The sequence below is a fragment of the Diplotaxodon limnothrissa genome, linkage group LG2 (assembly GCF_057381915.1).
Source record: "Diplotaxodon limnothrissa isolate DT_005_m linkage group LG2, D_limnothrissa_male_GT1.1, whole genome shotgun sequence".
In the NCBI taxonomy this organism is placed as follows: domain Eukaryota; kingdom Metazoa; phylum Chordata; class Actinopteri; order Cichliformes; family Cichlidae; genus Diplotaxodon; species Diplotaxodon limnothrissa.
In genome coordinates, this window is record NC_140597.1 from 26,491,206 (window position 1) to 26,516,809 (window position 25,604).

Here is a 25,604-nt window from a genome sequence, read left to right on the forward strand (position 1 = left end):
CAGTCCTCCACACCTTTAATGAAATCAGCAGAGAAATGCTGCCATCCTTGACCCTCTTAGATTTAACTGAGTGGTCAATAGCATTTCCCACCTCTATCAATATTTAAACAGGATATACGGGGACAAAAGAAACACAAAGCCCTCCTCTTCAACAAAGACTTTGGCTAAGTCACAGCTGAGCAGGCCGAATAAACTGAAATGGAATCGGCGAGACAAAAGGGTTTTATAGAATGAAGCCACATGGATGAGCGGTTCAGTTTTGTCAGATTTTGTTGGGAGTTGAGGGGGGAAAATTATGAGGCAGAAACATGGTTAAAGCACAGATATTTGACTGTATAATGAAGGAATAAGTGGAGACTGCTGCTTGGAGCCAGAGCCTGGGATCAATGCTACAACATCCATACAATATCCTCTCTTCCTGCCTTGGTCCCATTCGCTGTGCATACAAGTCCTTACCTGCATTCCATTCCCCTCCAGCACTTCATAATGTGACTAAGAAAGTAATTACAGGTTGATACACTCATATTCTCAAAGCCTTCACTCAAAAGGCCCCAAGTTTCTTCACCCCGCGGCTCAATTGATGCTGTCCTCCTCCTCAGAACACCAAGCTACTTGTTCTCCTCCGCTACCTCAGCTCTCTCGCTCATTACACCCCATCTCCCACTCCACTGGGTAAGACACTAGTGACTGAGCGTCTACAGCCCAGCTGCTGCGTGTCAGACTTGTAGGAAATGCTCTGGGGGGCGGCCAGAATTGGAGAGCGTGTCCTCAATTCTCCTCGATCGTGTGGACAAAGTGGGTTAAATTAGACTCCAGCAGCACCAAACATAGGGACACAATCACGTGGCAATGATATTTTAGTCATGGCCAATTGCTTTCCTTGATGTGTTGTAATTGCTTGACCCGGGGATTCCGGTGAAGGGCTACAGGAGGCAAAGACGCTGTCTGCATACCAAAAAAACGCATGCATACGCTTTTACATATAGATACTTGAGAACACCGCAGCTGTTCGGCACAGTTCCCTATACTTCTACACCTTCATTGCAATTACCTCATATCTCAGAACTTCAGTCAATAGTGTATTGATCGGTGGATAATGTCAGGTTTAAATAGGCGAAGATATTGACTATTGTCATCAGTTAATCCAATAAATAGGAGGTTGTGGTAAATAAATCCCAAAGCATATACGCAAGGTAACCATATTTTGGGCTGAAAATGCAATAATTTATTTTACACCAGTTATCTTGATTGTAAATTGGTCATGTCAAATCTTAGACACAATGCTACTAGAATACCTTTATTTGTTATTGTACGGCTATATAACAAAATCTCGATCATCTCTCTGAGAGATTTGTTAAGTCCTTGATCCACCTGCATGTGTCATCACCGATAGCTAGATTTAGCAGTTTGGTCATGATTATATCAAACGCAGAGCTGAGGTCTACAAACAACAATCCTGCATATGTCCCCAGGTGTTGAAGGTGAGTCAGTGCAGCATGGAGACGGCGTTTATAAGAACCACTGTTGACCTGTTGGTCCAGTGTGGCTGGAAGTGAAGTAATCTAGTGATGCTTTTTAGCATGTTCACTATTTATTTCAATGTACTGACATGCTATCGTTCTTCAACTACCAGTATACACGAGACTGGAATGTTTTGCAGGGTTTGTGATTCATAAATCAAATTTCCTATAAACATGACATTTTCAATTGATGGTGCAAAAGGAAGAGGTAACTAAAGTTATTACAATTATTCCAGAGGGGAAAAACAACATCTGTGCCACATTTCATGGAATATCATTGAGTAGCTGTTGGAGGCGTTTCAACAGAGAACCTCGTGGTTTCACAGAGGGAAATGTCAAGAGATGATCAGTCATAGGGACACGCCATTTGGAAACATAAATGAAGACGCAAAAAACTGTGCCCCGGGCCATCGAGCTGGTTTATCATATATTTCATCAGATGTCAAAACTCTGATGTGCTGGCAGAGTAAGACTAAAAGTCAGCTTTTTTTCCACACAAGTAATTTCTATCATTCATTTTATGTTCATGTTCATCACAGCTTGACTGAAACATGCCCATGTCAGAAGGCAGAACACAAATGTTATAGTCTTACCTGTTCATTTAACTGGATGCAACATGACCAGGGCACTCATTCAAATATGAAGAAACATGTTCACGTGACATTTGATTAATGATGAACGGAGCATTAAGATTGAGCTGCTGAGCAATAATAATATCTATAAAAGATTTCACAGCATGACATGTTCAAAATTTCTTGACAATTTATTTGACACTTGGAACAAGTGGTGGACTGACCGACTGAGGCTGCCTAAAACTGCTCGCTGCTGCAGCTTCAAATCCAATATTGCCATAATTGCTAATTGATTTACAGCACTACCCACAATGCTTTAATACATTCAGATATTTTAAATGAATAGCTGCCGTCCCTTGAACAGCACAACAAAATCTGTGATGGAAAGCAAATCTAAACTGCCTGAAGTCATACAATCATGCAAATTGAAAACTATGGATTATTTTACTCAGGAAAGCTGTGGTTACAGAATTAAGATTTAACCCTAGGCAATGTTTGACCTACTTTGTTTCAAGATTTATTGTAGAATTATGAAGCAGGTATTCTCACAAAACAGCTGTTCCTAAAAACTGCCATCATTTGACCAGGATGCTTTAACTGAACATAAGAAAGGACTGTATTATTATATTATAATAGTCCAGAGGTTTGAAAGCACAAAATGCAAAATAAAACAAAATACATTAAAAACACTAAAAAAGGCCATTTTCTTCCTCTTTAAGGTAGAAAGGTAAAGCTGTAATTCAAAACATATACAGTAAAGCCTATTTAGTAGTTGAGCTGATTTCGTATGACATGCCTCAGTGGGACAAGCTGTATCAGAGCACAACATGCTGAGCTACACAGTTGTTATGGTCATAATTTTTAATGTCTGTTCACCGGTTTTAGATTTTTTCTGTGTTACCCAACAAATCAGGATGATAATCATTCAATGGCATTAAATTCCCTCTCCAAACATTCATTGCCTGCCATTAGCCATGCAACCCACCCTGGCATTAAGAGCAGCTAAACACACGGGGGTAATAGGATTGGCCTGGCAGTCCATCTGTCAGGGGACTGAGTAGCAGCAAACCCCAAGGAACAAGTACCTGGCCTGGATACGCTCTCTCATTCTGCCCTTTCTTTGCGGTCTACTACGGAAATATTTATACGGTTTTTAAATGTAACCTCTGTGAAACTAAAACACTGCCATTCAAGCACATAAATGCCAGAAAGAAAAGGTAAAAAGCTGGAAAATACAGTCTCTAGTGGGAGTTTATAACCTCCTGGCTTTAAGTAATATAAAATGCTGCTACTCTTCTGTTAATAGACTACAGATGGAGATACATGTAGTCGGCAAATGAATTGAGTCAGGGTGGGGGAGGGATAACAGAGGAGAACTCAGGGCCTGGAAGAAGGAAGGGGAGAAAGATAAAAAGATGGATGTATAGTTTTGGTTGAGGGCATTAAATCAAGCCTAGAGGCTGTCCCTAAATCAGTAGGCTTTACTCTTGGTGTCATTCCAATTACATCAGGATGAGACTAATGCTCCATTGCTCCGAGACTTCAGACCAGCAGGACTGGATTTTCTGTTTCCCCCTGACTCTCTAGTCCCCTCCCCCAACCTCCCCCCCTTTAGCTCTCTATCTCTCCCTCCTTCGCTCTCTCTCTGCCTCCCTTGATAATAAATTAATTGAAAAGAATGCATGTACAATGATTAGCGCAGGACGTAGCATTTTGGTTGAACATTAATCAAGCGAAATGATTGTGTTTGCATGTACACACCTCAAGAACAGAGGCATGGATGCATGACCCACATTGGCATCTATATAAAGCAGGTACCCTAATCACAAAACACACACATATACACACTTATAATAGCCTTTGTTGTGTTAAAATGTTACGAGCAATAAAGCAACATACAAATTGGCCGACAGGTGAAGAATCCTACAACGCTGCTACACATTTTGATTTGTTTTCTGACTACACAGTCTAGTCTTGCTGAGAGGAAATGGTGCCACTTAACAGAAAATCATTGCATTGCGCTGCTACGGTTGCTAGGTAACTGCAATTGAACTGGCATTGCAATGCAACACAACAGCTGTCCACATAATTGGACAATTAAGATCTTAAAATGTCATTATTTTGGTTATATTCATCTCTATAAAGGCTCAAGCACGTCCCAACACATTTTGTACTAGTTGGGTTAATGGGAAGAACACAGAGGGCTCATGTTCGGAGGAACGCTGGCTTTCATTAGTGAAAATGATCAGCGCTTTATTGGGAGAAAACAGCAAAAACAAAGTCTGTCTGTGCGGCCCTGAAAGACTGGACAAACACAGTGTGTTGTCAAGTATGCTATATTTAACCTACAGGACTTTCCTCTATGTGTGGACGCATGAAAGACCGACTGGTAGAAAGTAGGTTAAGCAGGTTAGTGAGTGCCTACAAAGCCACCTACCCATACACAAGTAGGGATCAATGCGCAGCTTATGTTCAGAACCGTGGACAGCTCTGCACTGTGCTGAAGCTAGCAGAAAGTGAAAAAGGCCTAAAGGGGAAATACAATTTCTATAAAATGTTTCTCAGATGTCGTATAGCTCGGCTTTCATTTGAACAAATCAGAGAGAAAAGCTAGTGGAGTTAGTTCAGGAGCTGCTTCTAATATGAATTAACTAGTCAGTATAATAAAAAATGACTATCACGAGTTTTCACAGCCTTTTGTGTCTTCAAATATTTTCTCTGTATCAAACTAACAATCAAAAACTAAGAATAACAAAACAAAGAAACTCTTTTCTGTAAATGGAATTCTTTTCCAGCTTTCACACAATTATACGCTGTTGTAATGTACATGCCTACTGTGTGTGCTGTAGTACCATGCTGAAGCACTGTTATGTGCCAGCATGTAGGTAATCACGCTTGTTGGACAGGGAGTGTCTATTCAAGAAGAACTCCTGTTACTAACAAGAAAAGCAGCAGTGTGGAAATAGCCTGACCCCACATCTGAACATTCTTTTCTTCTTCTTTTTTTTTGCTACAGCTTGCCAGAGAGGGTTCCCTGCAGCCATTCAGTCATGTTTCAACCAGCCCCATGTGACAACAGAACATGTTCTCTGTGCACCTCGGTTCAAGACTCCCCCACCCACACACACACAGACTCAAGCTCTCACACGCAAATGCACATTGCTTTATTACAATAGTCCACACACACGCACTCCGTCAACAACAAAGACAAACACATGCAAGCATGTCACACTTAGAGGCTGTAATCTCCAGGAAAATCCCATTTGGCAGAGCAGCTGCCAGCGTGGATCACAGATAGACTGTAGTTGTGGTGCCCACAGGGTAGCAAGCTGTCCATCCACACTTTTCTATCAAGTAGAGTCGCCAACCACCCACCCACCCCCGAAACCGACACGCACACCTAAAGATGAGCTTAAGATGGGATCAGGCCCTACCACTGTGATGGTAAATTCTTGCCATTTGCCACTCTAATAGGTAGGTGTCAATAAGCTCAAACAGCCTTTTTCTCATTTAAACAGGGCTTTGCTTTGTTATTTAATTTATTGATTTGGTATGAGTGGGATCTATGTTGCAACGTAGCTGCAGGGATTTGCCATTTTTGATGTAGCATGATGTGAGGAGACTTTCTGGCAAAAGTGGTCCGTCCATCTGTCTGCTTATCGTGCTGGCTGGCTGTCAAAAACACTTTCTCTGTTGATGTGAAATGAGACTTGGATAATAAAATAAAATATTAAAATCATTCTAAATCTTTCATATGCATTACAGATCTAATAAAAAACAACAACAAACTATATCCACCCATCACAGCATCCACAAATGTATACAAAATAAGATTAAACATACAATGACAGCATGTCATGTGCTCGAGGCTCCAGTATTAAAGGAGATAATCTTATAGCACCACCAACTGGTAAAAAATTAATATTACATGCTTGAACCTAGGCAACGATTTAAGATTGATTTAGCTTATTTTAACTCCGGCCATGATCCCTAAAAGCTGTTTGTCAGCCTGTACAGTTTACAGTACCACAGTTATGCATCTGTGTAATTTGGGTTTGTTTACTATTACATTCACATATTTATTGATTTTTTTGGACATAAGTGTGCCTACATTGTTAAAGATAAATGAGGCTGGGTCCTGTCTTTGTTAAGACCAGAAAAGCAGGATGTGCATGTGCATTGTTGAGCAGGGATGCACCCATCTTATTCGCCCTTTTGTATTCACTATTCATTTACTAAAGTGTCTCCATGTGATGCTAAGCTTAGAGAAGGTCATTCACTGGAAGAGACCTATTGACTGGTTGAAAGTCGTGGCACATTGATTGTATGTGTGTGTGTGTGGGAGGGGGGAGGGGTGAATTTGTGTTCAACATTCAAAGATGTAATTACTTTATTTATTTGACACTTGTCTATCTGGTGCAAAAAGGCATAAATAATAATCAAAACAATACAAAAAACCATCTTGCTATTGATTTTGTAACCAGCTGGCAGGCAAATGCATTTTTTCAAACACTAAATTTTATAGTGCATCCCTTGTTTTGAATATATTTTGTAGAATAAATTAGTCAAAGATAACAAAAAGCAGACCTTAACCATATTAGAATTCAGAGAAATATACCAATATTAGCACGAAAAAGAAAAATGTCATAAACATATAATGTAATGGATGTCATTTTAACAAGTACTTTTGTGAATGTTCCAGTATAATGGGTCATAACACAGTTCAGACATTGAAGCGGGCATTAACAGTTATTTATAAATGATTAAACAAACAGGTGTCCTTTTTATTGTTCTACTGTGAATGAACCAAATTAATTAAACACACACACAAATAAAATATATTAACAGTCAAATATAGTAAGCCAAATTAAGATAAAAGTGAAATTCACCGTTGACTCTTTCAATATATAACTTGTCATCAATTCATAATTCTCTGAAAAATGTGTTTATTATTTCCAGCACACTGATTCTTGAGTTATTTCCTAAGAACTTGCTTTGTGAGGTTAAAACTGAAATCTAATCATTTTATCCTTGAATCCCAAGAAAGTTTGTGGATTTTTTTTAATAGATTCATGACGATTTGAGATGCAATTGTTGCCAGGACAGCAGACGTTAATAGTAGTTTTCTCTGATAAAATATAGATTGCATATAAAAGATGGCTGTAGCCATTAATGAATCTCTCTTTGGTTTGTGAGGCTGTGTTATAAAGCCTCAAGATATGATGAGCAAGTGAGTATTATACTTTAATGTATAATATTGTAAAGGAAACAAAACAGGAAACAAAACATCAATCAAAAAATTGCTCTCTTTTTTATTCGGGCTACTGAAATTTATTTTGGGCTACCAAAAACTGAAGAGTCCCTGCCCGAAGGGCTACCAGGGATTTTGAAATTTTGCGAGCCCTGAGATATTTTTTTTTTCTTACTTTTTTCTTTCAGCAACATTAAATTTAAAAACTGTACTTTTGAGTTAAAATATATATTTATAATTTTAATAAATGACAAATTAAAAAGGCATGAACATTTTTTTTGTATCGAAAAAATATCGAACCGTGACACCAAAGTATCGAACCGAACCGTGAATTTTGTGTATCGTTGCACCCCTCATATCTATCTATCTATAGATATAGATATATATACTTTGATCAGGCGTATCAGCATTTTAACTTCTCATTCTTTGTTCCACATTGAGAAAATGTCCCATAATTTTTATGGACTCAACCCTAGGGACAGGAACTTTTCTAAAGTCTACTTGCTTCCAAGGCCACCCTCAAAAAGTCACCAGGTACACTGATTTGGCCACAATTTGATGGACCAGCCACAACAAACACTGGGAATTTGCTTAGGACTTGAAGCTGGTGGAAGGTGACTGTGTTATTTTTCAATTTCACAAATGGAGAATACACAATGTGGACTCACTTTCAGCTTTAGTGTCTCAGACAAACACACTCTTTGCTTCAGATTTAGTTTTAGTTTGTTGGGATCTGGTCACCCTACTGCCATGTGATATGAATTATACATAAATTAAATGTGTGTGTGTGTGTGTGTGTGTGTGTGTGTGTGTGTGTGTGTGTGTGTGTGTGTGTGTGTGTGTGTGTGTGTGTGTGTGTGTGTGTGTGTGTGTGTGTATAAGATGTGGGTCACATGTCAGTAGGAACAGTTATCATATACTGTATCATCATGTACAAAGAATTAAAAGAAGTACATGTGAGTATAAGATTACACATTTTTCATGGTCATGCCAGGTTCGTGCATGTATGCATGTGTACTGCTCTCCCTGCATGTGATGTGACAGCATCAATATGGAATCCATAATTTGCTCACCCCTGGCCTCAGAAACAAAGCATAGCTAATTACTCTGGTGACACAGAGGGCACAAGCTGCCAGCTGAGGGCCTGGAGGAGAGCTTTGAGCTGAACTAGCTGCGAGAGGTCGACGTGTGGAAGCGGCCCTGTGATCTGTGATTTCTGAGTGTTCACCACAGATGTTAGAGGCCATACACTTGGCTGCACAAGTATGCAGATAAACACATTCATACGGATTTTTAAGGGCAGTGGCGCTAAGAGGACCTCCATCTCCTCTGACAAACGAGTGAGTGAAACCGCCGAGAGAATGTGAAACGAGGCGGGGAGTCGGGCTGGGAGTTTTGCCTTACAGACATGCTTCAGTAATCACACAGCAAGGAGGCAGACAGATAGGATGTTTCTTTGTGAAACAGCCATTTCCTCCATGCGGAGGTTCTTCCTGGCAAATCTAGCTCCTGGAACCTGACCCTGCTGCTTACAGTGAAAACCAGTACGCTCAGACAATCACATGTTACATGTTCAAACTGTTGCTTTTCCACTCAAGTGCTATGTTAATGTAAAATAGCAGCAATCAGACACACTGAAATATGTCACACACATCTGCGGGGCACACGTACTAATCTCACAGCTAATGGCTTAAGTTTGAGGTAAACAGTAAACAGCCCTGTGCGCCAGGACAGCTTGGTCTAGCGGCACACTGTCAATACTAATGACATCAGGACACAAAGTATCACTATGGAAACCTGGAGGCCCTGGGTCTGTCCCACACCCCTGTGTACTACCGGAAGGCTGCAAGAAAAAGAAGCCCAACTGGGGAAATAAAATGAAAGCGAAGGTAAGGAAAATCAAAAACAGAGAGTGCTAAAGGATGGAAGCTAGTGAATGAGATTCAGTAAAATGAAGACGGGTGAAATCAAGGGTGAGCCAATTGCCTGAAAGAAGGAAAGAGAAAGAGGGGGAACGGGTGAGTTGTGGGGTTTGGAGGCAATGGTTGGTTGAAGCTGGTTTGGAGCCAGAGGCGAGTGCTTGGTATGAAAACAGGCAGAGCAGTGTGCGGCAGCCAAGCCTGAGATTTAACTCTGCCGGAAGAGAGCTCCTTCCCCCCACCAAAAAAAAAAAAAAAAAATCTGCACTCTCATCTTCTACCCCTCCTCCTGCATGCATCACCCTATCCATCACACACTCCATTCCACAGCCCGACCGCCTCTCCTTTTACTCAGCCACACTTTCAAACAGACCAGATGGGCTCAGTACACCCCACTGTCTGCTGCCATCGACATCACTGTAATGCTACCGGCCTCCTGAGCTGTTTTACTTCCAAGTACAGTTTTGCTAAAGTGACTGCTGCAAAACCAGCTTGGCACTGGATCACTGTGAGCAGGTCTAACAGTATGAATTAATGTGTGGCTCATTAAGGGGAAAAAAAGCAATACCTCTCATGTTAGATCAGTCAGAGCATGTTGGGTCTTGGCCTTCAAAAATATTTACTATCAAGCGTAAAATTGGCTGCTGGAGGGAAACTTAATTTAGCCTCAGTATTGTGCTTTGTCACCTGCCGGGCCGCCAAACACCTTTTGTGCTACGTGGGTCACAGAGGCATTTGGTCAGAACAATGTGAACTAATCACAGGAAGCCACGGTTAAGAAGGAAACGAACATCGTAACAGAGTGGGTACAAACCCACTGTAGTCTGAGTTAAAGTCAGACTACAGGTGCTGGAAGATTAATAACTGCCTGTTTGTCTTTAATTCTCTTGCACAATTTTATATGTAAGAAATGCAATGTTTGAGCTTTAAAATGTTTTTGAAAATTTCTTCTTTACAAGCAATTATGTAAATTGGGGTTTAATAATATGGGCTGATTAGACTGAGATTTAATCAGTAATGTGATTTGGGAAATCGCATTGTCTAATTTAATTTGAGTTAAGCTTTTTTCTTTCCTCCTTTTTGGACTCATTGCCTTCTGACTCAAATCAGTTTCTGTTGAGCCTCAGCAGGCTCGAGAGATGGCGCCTAAGCAAATGAGATAACAAGTGCTGAACTGACAGACTGTCATCCAGTCACGTCTGCATAATCCCAGAGTATGGTGCTGGTGTCATGGTGGGATTTAAAATCTGGTTGCAGTGAGACAAAGGTGGTCAACAGAACACTTGGCTAAGAGTTATTTAAAAAGCAGAACTACTGAAAAATATTCATCCAGTTAAAACCTGTTTTAATATGCCTGACATCCTTTACTTTTTAAATTATTTTTAAGCATGTGGATATAGTACATGTGTTGCATTCATTTCATTCTTTTGTAAAATTAGTTTAAATGTTATGTAATAAATATCTAGCACAAATATTTTTGATTTGATATTTTTCTTCTAGAATCAAATCAAAGCATATTCAGAATGTATTCAAAATTTAAGCTGTTATTACCTGGTACTGTAATGTACATAACAAAGTCACAACAAAGAAAAGCGATATTTAGAGTCCTCCTATACAGTGTTGGTCAAGTTACTTGAAAAAAGTAATCAGTAACTAATTACTGATTACTTCCCCAAAAAAGTAATCCCGTTACTTTACTGATTACTTATTTTCAAAAGTAATTACTTACTTAGTTACTTAGTTACTTTTTAAAAACACGATTTACAACCTGAAGAGGTGATAAAGCGATAGATCTTTCAGCCCAATTCTACCTTTTCTACATAATCCATCATACAAAATGTAATCAAATGGAAAAGTCCCTTTTTTAAAACTTGTTTTATTAGTTTTAATCTTTTAACTTTATGCATCAAGCAAAAATTTAATTATATGCAACATTCTCTGACTGGAAGAAATTTGTTTAATATTTAAACCTATTTTCTGCACATTCCAGCACATAAAATTATTGGTTTTTTTGTGTTTACACTCACTCTTTCAAATAGATGCAAGTAAAACACAGCAGAAAATAAATAAAGTCAAAGACTCAGCGGCCCTTTTGCTCTATTTTCACCTGTAAAGCAGGAGCAGGGTAGGCGGAGGTTTACCCTGGTGCAGGTGTGCCGCAGCGGTCAGTGGAAGAATCCGCGAGTTTCTCTGTGAGTTTCCCATTACGTCGTAGCGCTCTCGGTGCTTGCTCGGAAGTTTAGGGGGGTTTTTTGCTGTAAAAAGAAGTTTTCTTCCCACGCACGATGGACGCTAATGTTTTTGTCACTTTTTATGGAATCAAACTTAAACTAAGGTCAGTACTTCCACGCTTTAAACGCTGCAAGCTCATACTCGCTCCCGCACTCGATATATTATCCACTGTTGATCTGCACACAGCTGTTTTCACGAATGTTGCACTTGCTTACGTCACTGTCATGAGACATTCTCGCAAAAAAATCACAGTTTTAGTAATGCAGTAACGCAGCGTTCCTACGTGAAAGTAATGGTAATCTAATTACCGTTTTTGCAATAGTAATCCCTTACTTTACTCGTTACTTGAAAAAAGTAATCAGATTACAACGCGTTACTGCCCATCTCTGCTCATATATCATCCACCATATACTTATATGTTGTCAGTACAAACAATGGCAGTAAGAAACATAGTTTTAATAGCCCTGTATAGCATAAATCATTAGCTTGACTCTGAAGACCTTGGTGGATTTAAGCCAAAGTGTAATGGATTGTTGACATCACTCTACACCTTCAACTTCAAATCTTTTATTACACCCAAGAAACATATAAGCAATCATAAATACTAAATTGCTCACTTTAAGTGTGCGGCAGATAGCTGCTGTTTATCACAAGTCGTCAATATCAGACGTGACTTATAGGTGAACAAAATATAAAAAGACTGAGTTCTGGTTTTCATGTGACATCATGTGTCGGAGAGCTGGATGTTCTGTACTCTGTGTGCGCTTCCATGTGCAGGACTCGGGGGTTGTGGGGTAGCACAGTGAGTGAAAAGAGACCGCAGGGAGAGGTTGACTGGTACTCCGTGTACTGCTGTTGTCTGCTGCTTCATACTGTAACATCTGGTTACATTATTTATCCAGTGCCATGTCTTCAGTGTATAACACCATTCAGATAGGACAGTAAAAGCTTTCACTGCAGTATGGCGCGAGCAGTGATGAAGCATTCCTCCCTCTTCCCTTCTCCCTCACACACACACATGCAACACTATACTCTGTGGTTCTGACAGATAGAAAACATAACAGATGACTCATAAACATCCTGCTATCTAAAGCTGTCTCTGCTCCAGACAATGTTTTGGTTTTGATTCCTGCCTCTTATCGACCCTAATGCTCAGGTTGTTTTGTACAATCAGAAGTGCAATGACTCTGCAACGGTGGATGGCTATTTTCAGAAGGATATAGGAAAAACTATGCTGGGAAACCATAAAACGGGCACCTAAACCAAGATCTAATTGGATCACAGCTATTGCTTCTATGGGTGCGGTTGGGTTTGGGTTTCTACAGGCAGCTGAAAGGAATACCAAGTCATGTCTGCTCCTTAAACTGAATGCTTACTATCCTCACAGCAGATGACATTGTCACCTCTCCTTCACTGTTTTCCTGCAGCTTTTTGGTAGGATTCATGTGAAAACAGCATTATTCTATTTTATTTTCACTATTCCCAAAAAAGAACTATGGTACAGTAACACTACAATTTTCATGCAGTTATATTGTTAGTTTAAATTATTTTCTGTATATTTTCGAAACCTAAATAAAAAGATTTTTAGCCACTTGGGGGCAGCGGAAACTACATGTGAATAAACAGGTATCAATATTAACTCTAGCTTAACTATTCTGGCCTCACCAGCTAGCCTTAACTTTGTATTTTAAGTGCTGCAAACTATGCAGTATCAAGAAAAATAGATACCTGCCCCAGTATACACATATATATGTTATCATCCCCACTGCACTCAGTATACATATGAAAAAAATATCTGTGACTGTATTTACTGTATATAGCAACTATTTTTGTAAACCATTATTTATTTATTTTCCATTTTTTTCTAATATCTAATATTTCTAATAATTCACTTTTTCTCATTGAGCCTTGTGCTGCTGTAACATGTGAATTTATTCATATGGATCCATTGCTGAGACTGGACCGAAAAATAATGTTGTAGGCTATGAAGCCATAAACCTTATAGCTCTTTGTGGTTTTATTATTATAATCCCTCTGATAAGCATCCAGTTATGATCCATTAATACAGATACATTATTTATAGCTACTTTAAGACTATTAACTGTAATAAAATTGGACATTGTTAAAAGTGCCGGTAGTTTGGTTTGCATTTGTGCTACATGTTTCTGTTGCACTCCTAAAGTTCTATTTTTTTCCACATTAGCTCAACCCCTACATCTGAACTGTACAAAAAACCCCACTGAACTACAAGTGCCAGTGTGTACCTCAACCCTTACACAACAAATACAACAACACCCACACAATCGGTACGTCTGCTTAAAGTGAAAAACCTGATTTCTTCCATTTTGGGCTGCATTGTTTCAAATACGCGTGGTCGCTTTGTTTTGTCATCTCTTGTACCATTTGTGCTTCTAATCGGCTGTATATTCTTGTCACAGCCGCAGCACAGTCTCATTAAAGTTTCATCCAAGCTAGTCTATTCTTCCAGTCTAAATTCACAAAGCTTTAAAAGGCTGCAGCGCAAACAAGAGAAGTCTGTGTGTGTCACCTTGGCATGCTGAACACTTGTTATGCCTTCCACTCCGGGAAGTCTAATTTTAATCGTATTGTGTGCGCTTCATAATGGAAATCACCAAAATAGGAATTAAAGACGAGAGCTAGGTATCAAAACTATTTTAATTACACCACAACAGTATCAAACGAATACTTCCTCTATAAGCTTGTTTAGCACACTCAAGACTATATATTGCACTGACTGCCTTATCTTTTTTTTTCCAGGGCCTAATAATAATACAAGATACAGGAGCACTGTCATGCCAAGGGTTTAATGAATTGATTTTTATTGCACCACTGTGAGCATGTTCACAATAACCTGCCTCATTCAACATCTCTTTTATAAAACCACAGAGGCAGATGGGCAGAGAGAGGGCAGAGGAAGCCCATCCTGATGTTCTATATATACCTCAGTCCCAATAGTAGTTGTGTCTCTGCTGCAGCCCGTCAGCTGGAGCACAAGCCCAGCAGTCAAGCTTGCAAAGGAGCCCCTTTGTCTGGCTCCCAACCGGGGCACAGTCGATGCTGTTTAACAAAAATGAAAGGGGGGGGGGGGGGGTCGTCTCACCGTTAAGTTGCAGGCCAAAGGATGTAACATAATGTTTATTCTACTTCCACATATGACGAAACAGCGATAAAGAAACAGGACAAAGAGACCTGTGTTACTGTGTTTGCTGTAATAATACACTAACCCCTGTGAGGCACAGAGTCTCACTCATACTGTAAATGTGCGCTTCTTTTCTTGTTTTCCTGCAGATTTGCTGCGGAAACTTAGCAGGAAGTGTTTGCTGTAAAGTGAGATTACGGGAAAATCCTGTGTGAGGAGGACACTGATATGTTATGGTGTTTTTGTCTCACTGTGCAAGAGAACGTCATGTTTCTTTCAGTTGTCAGTGGCTCCTGAGATCCTCTGCTTTTTCCAGATAGTGTATTATCTGCCATTTATTTCCGTCTGTTACAAGCACCCAACTTGTCTCGCTTTATTTAATTCAGTATTTAAATAATTCTTGTATACTTCATATTCCTCGCCATTGTCTATCTAGGCTCTCCTTTTGTTGCTCTCTCTTTCCTCTCACATCCATCAGGTTGCAGCAGATGGCTGCCCCTCTTTGAGCCAGGTTCTGCTTGAGGTCTCGTCCTGTTAAAGTTCCCCAATATTCCGAGGTGACTGATTATAGGGAATTTTCCTCTTAAGGTCTTCTCTCAAATTATTGTAAATTCTTTACCTTGCAATATAGAGCAACCCGAGATGGTTGTAGCTCTAAAGTGGCACTAAACAGAACAGAACAGTTTTGTTTTCATGTTACTGTAAACTGCCTGTGGAGCAAGGGCAGGAGCTGTCAAGAACCAGACTAAGATACATATTTCTAAGCTTAGGCCTAGGCTGCCACTCGTTTGACAAACCACCTAATTTATCTCCCATTTAGGACGGGCCAGTCCATCTACTGGTTAAGAACAGTGACAGTGAACCAAAGCAATACAGGTCATAAAACATAAACAGTGCACTGAATGACACTAAAGGGATCCGCATAATTGTTTAGTTACTTGGAGTTGCTCGGCCCCATGTTAAAATACATTTTTATTTAGTACAACTTTAATCTTTACACAGCTGGGAAAAAAGAATGGATGCATGACTACAGCTTTGGTCATTCGTTTGCTAAAACCGAAACAAATCTTCTACTTTGTCATTCTAATCCTTTGCATGCAGCCACACTTCTTTTTACATTTACACCACTAGGCCTATGTCATGAGAGCACCTGCAGGCAACAAGCCAGAAAAGTGTCTTGCTCTAGGGGAGATACAGCATGGGACGTCAGAGGAGCAATCCAGGTGGGAAGAAAACCTTTTCAAGTTTACTTTACTTGTCATTAGGGTACTGTTCAGTCTTTGAAACCTCCTATTAGTTGTCTTCTCTGTTTTAGATAAGCTTTCTAGAATATGTGGAAATAACCCCATTTGATCTTTCCTATCTCAGCTTGGATACTATTTAATTAACGAGTTAAAAAGCGAGCTAATGGACATGCGATACTAACTGCAGGAGTATCCTATCCCTTCAAGGGCTGTCTCCTTTTTGACAAGCTGAAGCAGAACAGTCACACTTGTAAGTGTGTGAATTATGTGAGTTTGGTATGTAGGGTGTTTGTCCCCAACGGCATGCAAGGGCAGGATGATTACGACAAGTGTGTTTTGAGCCGTGAACTGGGTGTCTGCCAGGGTAACAACAACAGAGCAGGATGTAAGATAAGGGAATGAACACACACACAAGCATATGCGATGTTCCTCAAACACAAACACATGCTGTGTTCTTCAAACAGAAAACTCCAACTCAGTGTCATGCTTTGTCAGACTGTCGACAGAAGTTCCCCTCCGGCAATGCCACGAAAAGCTCTTACAAATAAAAAAACCACGATGTAGCAAAAATACACAAATGCACATGCGTGGCACGAGACACGTGTCAGCTATACCTAATAATCACAGAGACTTGACACAGATCTAATCTTCAAAAGTTTAATTAATTAATTAAAAATCACTTCCCTTTTCAGCTTTTTTCCCCCCTAGCATAATAATGTACCACAGGTTTCCCCTTAGACACTACAGCCAATAGACGAGGAAGCTGATGCAGGACTTGCTCTGCTGATTGATGGCAGTTTGAGATGTGGTGAGATGTCAGTTGGGGGTTGCACTTTTTCTTTTTTTCCTGACTCAAACACAAAGTATCAGCAAAGAGAGACACACATATGCAGTCCCTTCAGAAAACTTGAAGACTTAATCCATCACACCCCTACTGACAGACTCATGAAAAAAGGAGAAAAGTGAACACCAGGGGACAAAAAAAGACAGATAAAAGCCACAGAGAGACCAATGCAAACTTATAAACTTATACAGGGAGGCAGACAAAAGCTTGCAGTGTATCCCTCAGAGACTGGACCCAGGTGAATCCGAATGATGCTGGCACATTGCTCTCTACAATGGCCCAGATAAACAAAGAGAACACACACCGACACACACACCATGGTCAGTGCAGTGCTTATATAATATATTTTCCACTAACATGGTAACTGCACACTCATCTTCCCTGCGGTGAACTCCGCTCAGCTGGAGCGGACATGAAGGAGGACTACAGTGATGCACCACCCAGCTTCCTTCAGACCAGCATGTCTGAATAAGGGGCAATAAATGCCAACAAGGTCAAAACGGGACACGCGAGCAAAAGCTTTTACGCAACGCAAGCGCATGCATAGATTCTAGCACAAAAACATCTACCTTCTCTTACTTTTTAAAACACACCCAAACACATAGTGTGCAGAGGTATTTATCTCTCTTTTTCTTTCTTTTGTTTTTAACACATCATATTTCTAAGGTGATCTGCTGTGTCATCTCACTCTGCTGGCCTCCAGCACATGAGATTCAACATCTCTTACTCCTGCTTTCTCCTTACAACTGTTTCATATTTCTTCACACAGGGAGCAGCACAGGATCGTGTATCATATTACTGAGGCTGAACAAGGCAGCCGTGGGTTTTTTCTTCTTCTTCTTGATCTATCACTTCCTCTATTATACCACTCTCTCATGTCAGGCGGAGGGATGGAGACTCAGAAAGTGAGTAAACAAGCTTGGAGTGAAGGCAGTGAAAAACATTTTGTATGTTGGCCGCACCTCTTAACATCGGGGAGCTCAAACTGGGTTGTATTTGCGATCGAATGCAGTAATGATAAACATTTCTATCATATTTACGCCATGTGATCATGGTGAGAAACTAGGCTACAGGACAAGCAGGTCAATTTATATTTTACAAGATAAATATAACAAATTTATTAAAATACACATATGTACACTCTGAGTATAAAAGAAATGTTTTCCAAACTCATTTGTTAAAAACCTTTTTTGTAAGTTATTTTGTTGTGATTCACATTTTGTGCAATGCATTGCTCCTGATCTCATTAATAGCCTGCATCCAGTATTAGATAAACACACTTTAAACCTTGGACCTTGGATTTTATACAGATTCAACATTAGTGTGGCCGATATAAATAAGATGAAGTTTATTGACGTCAGATACTGATCTGATGTGTTGTGTCACTTTTGTGCTGATTAAATGTTCAAAAGCTGTGTGATGGAGATCTAAATGACTTTGAAACAGGTATATGTTCAAAATGCACTCAGATTTACTTCCACTGCACAATCAGAGCTAACAAAAAACAAAATAAACTGGCACTGGCTATGAGGCAAACTGTTAGCCATAATTTCACATCTGATGCCGCTTTAAGTGCTGTAATTAATGTTTGATATTCATACTTTTAATGGCTAATCAAGATTAAATTAGCCAGAAGGATGGGGGGGAGAAAAATGAAATTTAGGACCGGGAAAGATCTGTGATGAAATAGAGAAGACATGTAAAAAGTGCAAGAGTAGGTAGCCTCAAGTGCTTCTTCTTCTTTGGTGAATATATACAGTATATAGGTCAGCTCTACATGCTGTGAAAGACCTTGTTGATGCCCACAACATACTGGGATGTACAGTGTATCACACTATCTTCCCTTCTACCAGAAGGCTGAGGGCAGAGCGCACACAGGAAAGAGGGCAACCATGCAAAGCTAAATAATGCAATGCCTCAGTCTCCACATTATGACCTAGTAAGTGGTTGGTTATACAAACACTCAGACCCTCTTGGGCTGTGTCTGACAGCACAATCAACAGGATTATGAAGTCATTTCTCGGTCTAACGGCATGTCAATTCACCATTTTAACTTCAGGGACTCCAGAGGAATAACTGGAATGGGTGAATGTGAGAGGTTTGGGCGATATCTGGAGATGCCTAGATGCTCTTGAATTAAGTGATCTAGGCAGTGTGAGCTGGTGAAATGAATGAGAGAACCATGAGTAAGGAGCAATGTGGGTACTTGTCATGCAACTCCACAAACTGACTTTCTCTCTTGGCATCCTGTAGGCCTGTGTGTTGACACCTTTAAAGGGAGCAAAATGCGAATGGAGTGATACTGTTTACAAGACACAGTCTCTCACACACACACACACACACACACACACACACACACACACACACACACACACACACACACAGAGCCTTGGAACACTTTCTATAATTTGCATCAGAAATTGAGAAAGGGCTCCTTCAACTTCATGCATAGTGTCAAATCTGCATTGGTCTGGGTTAACTACTGGTTAAGCCTTAGCCCTTCAAGTGGCCAGCCTAACTTCTGCACATGTGTATCATATGTGCAGCAGCATAAAAACATTGATGTCACAAGGCACAAACTAAGCGACTCACAGACCCGTGAAAGCCACCCCCGGTTAAGCGTTCCACCCTACCTTCGGTGTGGCAAGTGGAGGACAGGATGGTGCTCGGAGGGCGGAAGAGATACGGGAGATAACGGGAAAAACATTTCATCTTCTTCTCCGGTGCTTGCTAACGGGTGTAGAGCGCTGCGTTGCGGGCTCCACATCCGCACTGCTGCCGCCGACAGCCAGCCACAGAGGATCCGGGGAGGTTCGGAGAGGAGGAGGGGGGAGTGAAATAGGCTCTGTCCGCGGTGCAGGGGGGCTATGACAGCATCACTTTTTCACAGGCAGGCAGGGAGGCAGGCAGGCAGTAGGCTCCGGTAGATCTGCGCTTCACCCGGGGAGCGAATAGCGCACGGTGTCAGCGCGTCTCCGCTTCGGCAGGTCTCTCCGTGTATGTGGGCGAGTTTGTCTGAGCAGGACAGGGGGTCGCTTCTGTCCTCTTATCATGGGAGGTCAATGTATGTGTGGTCTGCTGGTGTGAACACCCTCCTCGTGTTTATTTCTCAGTGTATTTGGGTTTAAATAAAATAAAAAAAAGAGCAGGAAAAGCGCAATTACATCTGCGAGAGCCAGGAAGTTTTGCCTTATAAATTTGGTAGTCTGTTTTATATTAAATGTAGCTAAGGGCAAATACTTTGATTGGAAATTACACTGAATGTTTTTTGGGGTGTGTATTACCGATAGAACATGTGTTTTGCCGATCTATTAGTGCTACTCACACTTATCCCTGATGCCTAAAAGAGGGTTGTGTGGTGCACAGAGCCCAGAACTTGATGAATCATAGACAAAACTTGTTTGTAGACCAGGTTACCGATTAACTAAGTTTAGCGCCATCTTGTGGAAATATTTAATGTAGCTAGAAAACATAAGTTATAACGTCACAAAAAACAAACCTAGTAAACATCGTTGTGCATGTTTACTAAAAACGCCCCTGCAATTTTATCAACTAAAAATTATTACGTGGCATTATTTAAAAAATAAATTTGTTATGGTGAATAAAAATCTTAACGGTCACCTTCTTTTAGTCGAATTTAACTCCTCGTAGCACACGCAGCACTTAAACAAGTTTCAGTACGACGAAATTGTGTCATCTTTGCCAGACCCCTCTGTGTTTACGCTTGCGTTTATCTGTGTTATCATTTTAAACACTGACTTCTCGCGAGACTTGAGTGTGAACTAATGCCAGCGGAAGTAGTTTGCGAGTCTCTTTTCCGCCGGCCATAGAGGAGCAAAGGCAGGGTAAGAATTCCCGGCAGATGAATTCGCCAAAGTTATCGTTATCCATCCTGCTTTTAATACCACTGTGTGTCCGTATACAAGTGTAAACCCCACATATACTTCAGTACAATTAAAAATCAGCGAATATTGGCTTCGTGTTGACGATGGATTACTAAATAAACGCTGTCAGTAGTTGGTCTCCCTGTTAGGTCCTTCAGTATCCGCATGTCGGTTAGCGATAGTGAACCAGCTCTACTCCTGGTGCTAGCCTTTAATATTTGACCAATTTTACATTCTGTAACTGTAATGGGCTTTTAAAAACATTGTTTTGGAAGTGTGTAGTTTGTTCAACCACTGTACCGAGTTTATGTTGCAGAAATATCCCGCTTCGGTCTGACGGCTATCTTATGCTAACTACTTGAGCTAGCTTAATAGTCGCCTTTAAAACGTAGCACAACCTAGCCAGGTACCTAATACAGCAAAATAACACACATAGTGGACATTCTAGGTTTGGGTTCTCAGTTGCTTTATGTGGTGTCGGAAGATAGTAGTGTGTACTTTAACCCTACATTCTTATATTTTCTTAAAACTGTCGATCCTGATCCACAATTTGAGTGGACTGTTTTGCAAGCAAGTGCAGCCTTTATCGCCTGGGTTTGTCAATGTGCCATTACTTGTTTCTTTACAGCATCATGAAGCTCAATCCCTTTGTAACATCCTCCCGTCGCAAGAACCGTAAGAGGCACTTCAATGCCCCCTCACACATCAGGAGGAAGATCATGTCTTCCCCCCTGTCTAAGGAGCTCCGCCAGAAATACAACGTGAGGTCCATGCCCATCCGCAAAGATGACGAAGTCCAGGTAATGTGGTTTGTATTGCTGAGTGGTTCTTTTTTATAGCTGATGTGCAACATGTTAGGCAGATTAGTCTGACCTCCTTGTGTATTTACATACAGGTTGTCCGTGGACACTACAAAGGCCAGCAGATTGGCAAAGTAGTCCAGGTCTACAGGAAAAAGTATGTCATCTACATCGAGCGTGTGCAGAGAGAGAAGGCCAATGGAACAACAGTCCATGTTGGCATCCACCCCAGCAAGGTGAGACGTAATTGAATAGATACTGAGTTTGTGTGAGTAGACTTGTTCCGTGGTATAGTCACACATGGTGCTTACTGGCTTCATATCTGTTTGGTTTGTTTGTGTCAGGAAGATGTAGTCTTGAGCTTTTCATGTCACAAGCTCTTAAGCTGATCAACACAAATTCAATGTGGAGGGTAGCTATATAAGTATTTCTTGGGTATTTTGGGGTTCTTAGTGTTTTTTATCTATTGTAATTTTGAAAGTTGAGGTATTTTAGCTCTTGATGTTTGTTTCTTTTCCTAACAGCTGGCTCAGAGCCCTGTTCCAAGAAGCATGTTCAACAAATAAAGTTTATATATAAACTTTGAGTTTAAGTCTAAGATCTGCAACTCTTAAGCTGTGTCCACACTGAAAACAATTGTCGTGTTGTGCCTTTTAGCCGTATTCTTCATTCTGTGGTAGTCTTTTCAGTCACTGGTCTGAAAGTGTGAGGGGTCCCACCTACTTCACATTGATAACAGTTACTTCACTCAAAGTCGACAAATATCATTCACTTTTTGTTGTCTGCTTACCAGATTGCTTTGAACTGCTAAAGATTTTGGTTTCAGAACAGCTGATCAGAATATCTTCATTGAACTTGAGTGTTCACCTTTAGTTAAGCACATGCATGAGTAGAAAAAATGTAAAGGAAGCCATCAGTGGAGCTCTGACACCCAGAATCATAGGATCGTGGGATTCCAGCATTTTCCTCATGTCTGGATTAACAAACCGAGGGATGTTTGCTAAATCTGCTTCCATGAGTGGGCCCCAGTCACTACAGTTGTAAACTTCAATAGCATTCAGGTGCTTGACTCTCTCATCTTGCAGTCGGACAGACTACTTGACTAGTTGTGGTTGTGTGGGACGGTAGTAGCCAAAGGCGGTGTGTGTTGTGATCTGGAGATTGTAAACTGGTGTTATGGTTGATGTCGTTGGCATACTCTCTGCACATGTATGCAGAGAGCAAAGTAAAGTGGAGTCAAATTCCTTACTTGTTAAGCACAAACCAAATAAGGGTGACTCTGATGTATCTGATTCTGCTCATTGCACTTCAACGCCACCTTAGACCCATTTAAATCTGGATACTGGGTGTTGTCCAGTCGCTGTAGTCTGCTGCTAAATTTATACATTTTCAAGACTCAATCACTGCATTAGTGCTGGTAAAGAAGAAGTCAAAACAAGTAAACATTTTTATTATGGAGAATTTTTCAACTGCTGCGGTAGTATCCCGCTGTGCTATTGGGAAATCCCTATGTTCCTGAAGTTAATTTATCAAGGGACCAACTCACTCCCACTTGTCTCCAGTGAGGCTGCAGTGTTTTCAAAAAGAAAAGGAAACTTTACATCGAGCCCAAATGACACCAAATCTCACTATGCACCAGCAACTCACTAAGGACTTCTTTTGTGGACAGTCTAGGATTACTAGATATAAGAAGATGCCATATCTAAGCCAGACTTCAGGTTTCTATATTACACGTGTGTAAAGCTGCCTGTTGGGCTAAGATTTGCTTCTAACTAATTATGTCTTAATCCTGCTCCCGGGTGCACACCCTAAACTCTGATTACAGGTAGACTTGAGAGAAATTTCACTTGGTATTTGACACAGTGTTTCATCATACTCTGACACTTGGTGTTATGAGCACTGAAATTGAAAAATCAAAGTGACCAAATAACATTTTGTGAAGTGCAGTTGCTCTGGTTTAGCTGGATTATAGATTTTTTCTTTCTTTTTTTTTAAATTTGCTGATGCTGTTCGGTTTTAAATTGCAGTGTAATGCATTAAACTACCACAGAACCTCTTTCTGTCAGTTCTGTAAATCTGTAAACACTGGTGGATAGCTGAAGCAAGTACAGAGCTAATGGGAGAGCATGTGACATCCTAGATGCGGAACATTAGTAATTTAAGAAGAATTATATTTGAATTTCAGCATGTCCCTTTTGATTCAATTTTTTATTTTTTTTTAATTTTTTTAAACGTAAACTGGAAAAGCAAGATTTTCCTTGTAGAGTAAAAATAATAATCCTTGGTTACAAAAACAGTGGGAAATGTTTCAATTATTAAGCAATGTCTTTTTGTTAAATTTTATTAAAGAGATTTGAAGGTAATTTCAGACATATTGCTGATGTATCCATGAGAGAATACATGTTTGTTTACCAAGATGTTTTTGTGTCTGCAGGTGGTCATCACCAGGCTAAAGCTGGACAAAGACCGCAAGAAGATCCTGGAGCGCAAGGCCAAGTCTCGTGCTGATGGAAAGGAGAAGGGCAAATACAAGGAGGAGACCATTGAGAAGATGCAGGAGTGAAAATGATCTTTTGCTATCAATAAACTCTGTAAATGGACCTCATGTTGTCTGTCATATTTTCGTTGTAACGCCCTAAACTCGGGAATGTTTTTTAATGTTTTATTTTAAACATGCTTGTCTTTTTTATGGAAATTAACACTTGGGTATACTGTATGCCTTCAAAGTCATGTTCAAATCTCTAAACAGCACACTGTATTATAAGGAATTTAATGAATTGGCCAGTGCTGCTGCTTAATTAAAAACAAGCTGTGGCCAAAATTGCATAGGTTTATTGTTTAAAAATGTTAAAAGTGAACTACACAAAGAAATGTTCTTTAATTGCACAATTAACTGCAAATATGAGTGTAGTTTTGTTACAGGCAAGGAAATTCATGTGACTGACTACACACCACCTCAGCTTCTATGTTAATTGATTTCACTATGAAATGATGAGGTGAAAATCCAAAATACTGTGCAAGAAACAAAAAAATATTTCAAAGCATTTAAGCAAAAATATGGAAACCCAGCATTTGCTCTAACAGATCCAGATTAATATACTTTATGAATCCTCCAAAGGAAATTACTTTTAAGGCACCAGGATAAAGGATAAAAATGAAATCTTATATCCTGACAGGTGTGTTCACCTGTCACAGAAGAAGAGAACAGTAGGAAACCATTTTGGTTTTAAACGAGCTGATGAATGAGGACTGTGGTGACCGTGATGGGCTGTCCATGGTGGACAGCAGGTAATTCAGTGACCTCTTGCTCCTCACTGAATGCCTCTGGGTCCCTGCTGCCATCTCTGACAGTGTTTGAGAGGGAAGAAGAAAAAAAATAGATTTTGCAAGAAATTTTACATTAAATTTAGCGAAACTAAAACATCATAGGAGGAGAGGCTACCAATTGAATGGAAAAAAAGATATACAGGTGAAACTCGAAAAAATTTGAATATCGTGCAAAAGTTCATTTATTTCAGTAATTCTACTGAAAAAGTGAAACATAATAAAAACTCATTACATGCAAAGTGAGATAATTCAAGCCTTTATTTGTTAAAATTTTGCTGATCGTGGCTAACAGCTTGTGAAAACCCCAAATTCAAAAGCTCAGAAAATTTGAATATTGTGAAAAGGTCCAGTTGTAGGCTCAAAGTGTCCCACTCTGATTAGCTAATAAATCCAAAACATCTCCAAAGAGTTCTTGAGCCTTTAAATGGTTTCACAGTCTGGTTCAGTAGGAATCACAATTATGGGGAAGACTGCTGATCTGACAGTTGCGCAGAAAACCATAATTGACACCCTCCATAAGGAGGGAAAGCCTCAAAAGATAAGTGCAAAAGAAGTTGGATGTTCCCAAAGTTCTGTATCAATGCACATTAATAAAAAGTTATGTGGAAGGGAATGGTTTGGAAGAAAAAGGTGCACAAGCAGCAGGGATGACCAGAGCCTGGAGAGCATTGTCAGGGAAAGGTCATTCAAAAGTGTGGGGGACCTTCACAAGGAGTGGACTGAGGCTGGAGTTGGTGCATCAAGAGCCACCACACACAGACGGATCCTGGATTTGGGCTTCAAATGTCATATTCCTCTTGTCAAGCCGCTCCTGAACAATAATGTCAGAAGTGTCTCACCTTGGCTAAAGA

General features: G+C 40.2%; 2 protein-coding genes across 2 annotated transcripts in view; one reads left to right on the plus strand and one right to left on the minus strand.

Moving 5' to 3' along the window:
- ppp2r2ba (protein phosphatase 2, regulatory subunit B, beta a) overlaps positions 1 to 20,444 on the minus strand; it is a 42,202-nt gene extending 21,758 nt beyond the window's left edge. The window contains exon 1 of the mRNA XM_085361761.1: positions 19,376 to 20,444. Coding sequence (XP_085217887.1) covers positions 19,376 to 19,454 — 79 coding nt within the window. The 5' untranslated portion in view covers positions 19,455 to 20,444. The remainder of the gene's footprint in view (positions 1 to 19,375) is intronic.
- Positions 20,445 to 20,548: 104 nt separating this feature from the next.
- On the plus strand, positions 20,549 to 24,022 carry rpl26 (ribosomal protein L26). Its single transcript, XM_085361772.1, has 4 exons — positions 20,549 to 20,587; positions 21,255 to 21,426; positions 21,522 to 21,662; positions 23,861 to 24,022. The coding sequence occupies exons 2-4, from the start codon at positions 21,259 to 21,261 to the stop codon at positions 23,987 to 23,989; spliced, it is 438 nt and encodes a 145-aa protein (XP_085217898.1). The 5' UTR covers positions 20,549 to 20,587; positions 21,255 to 21,258; the 3' UTR covers positions 23,990 to 24,022.
- Positions 24,023 to 25,604: the final 1,582 nt, after the last annotated feature.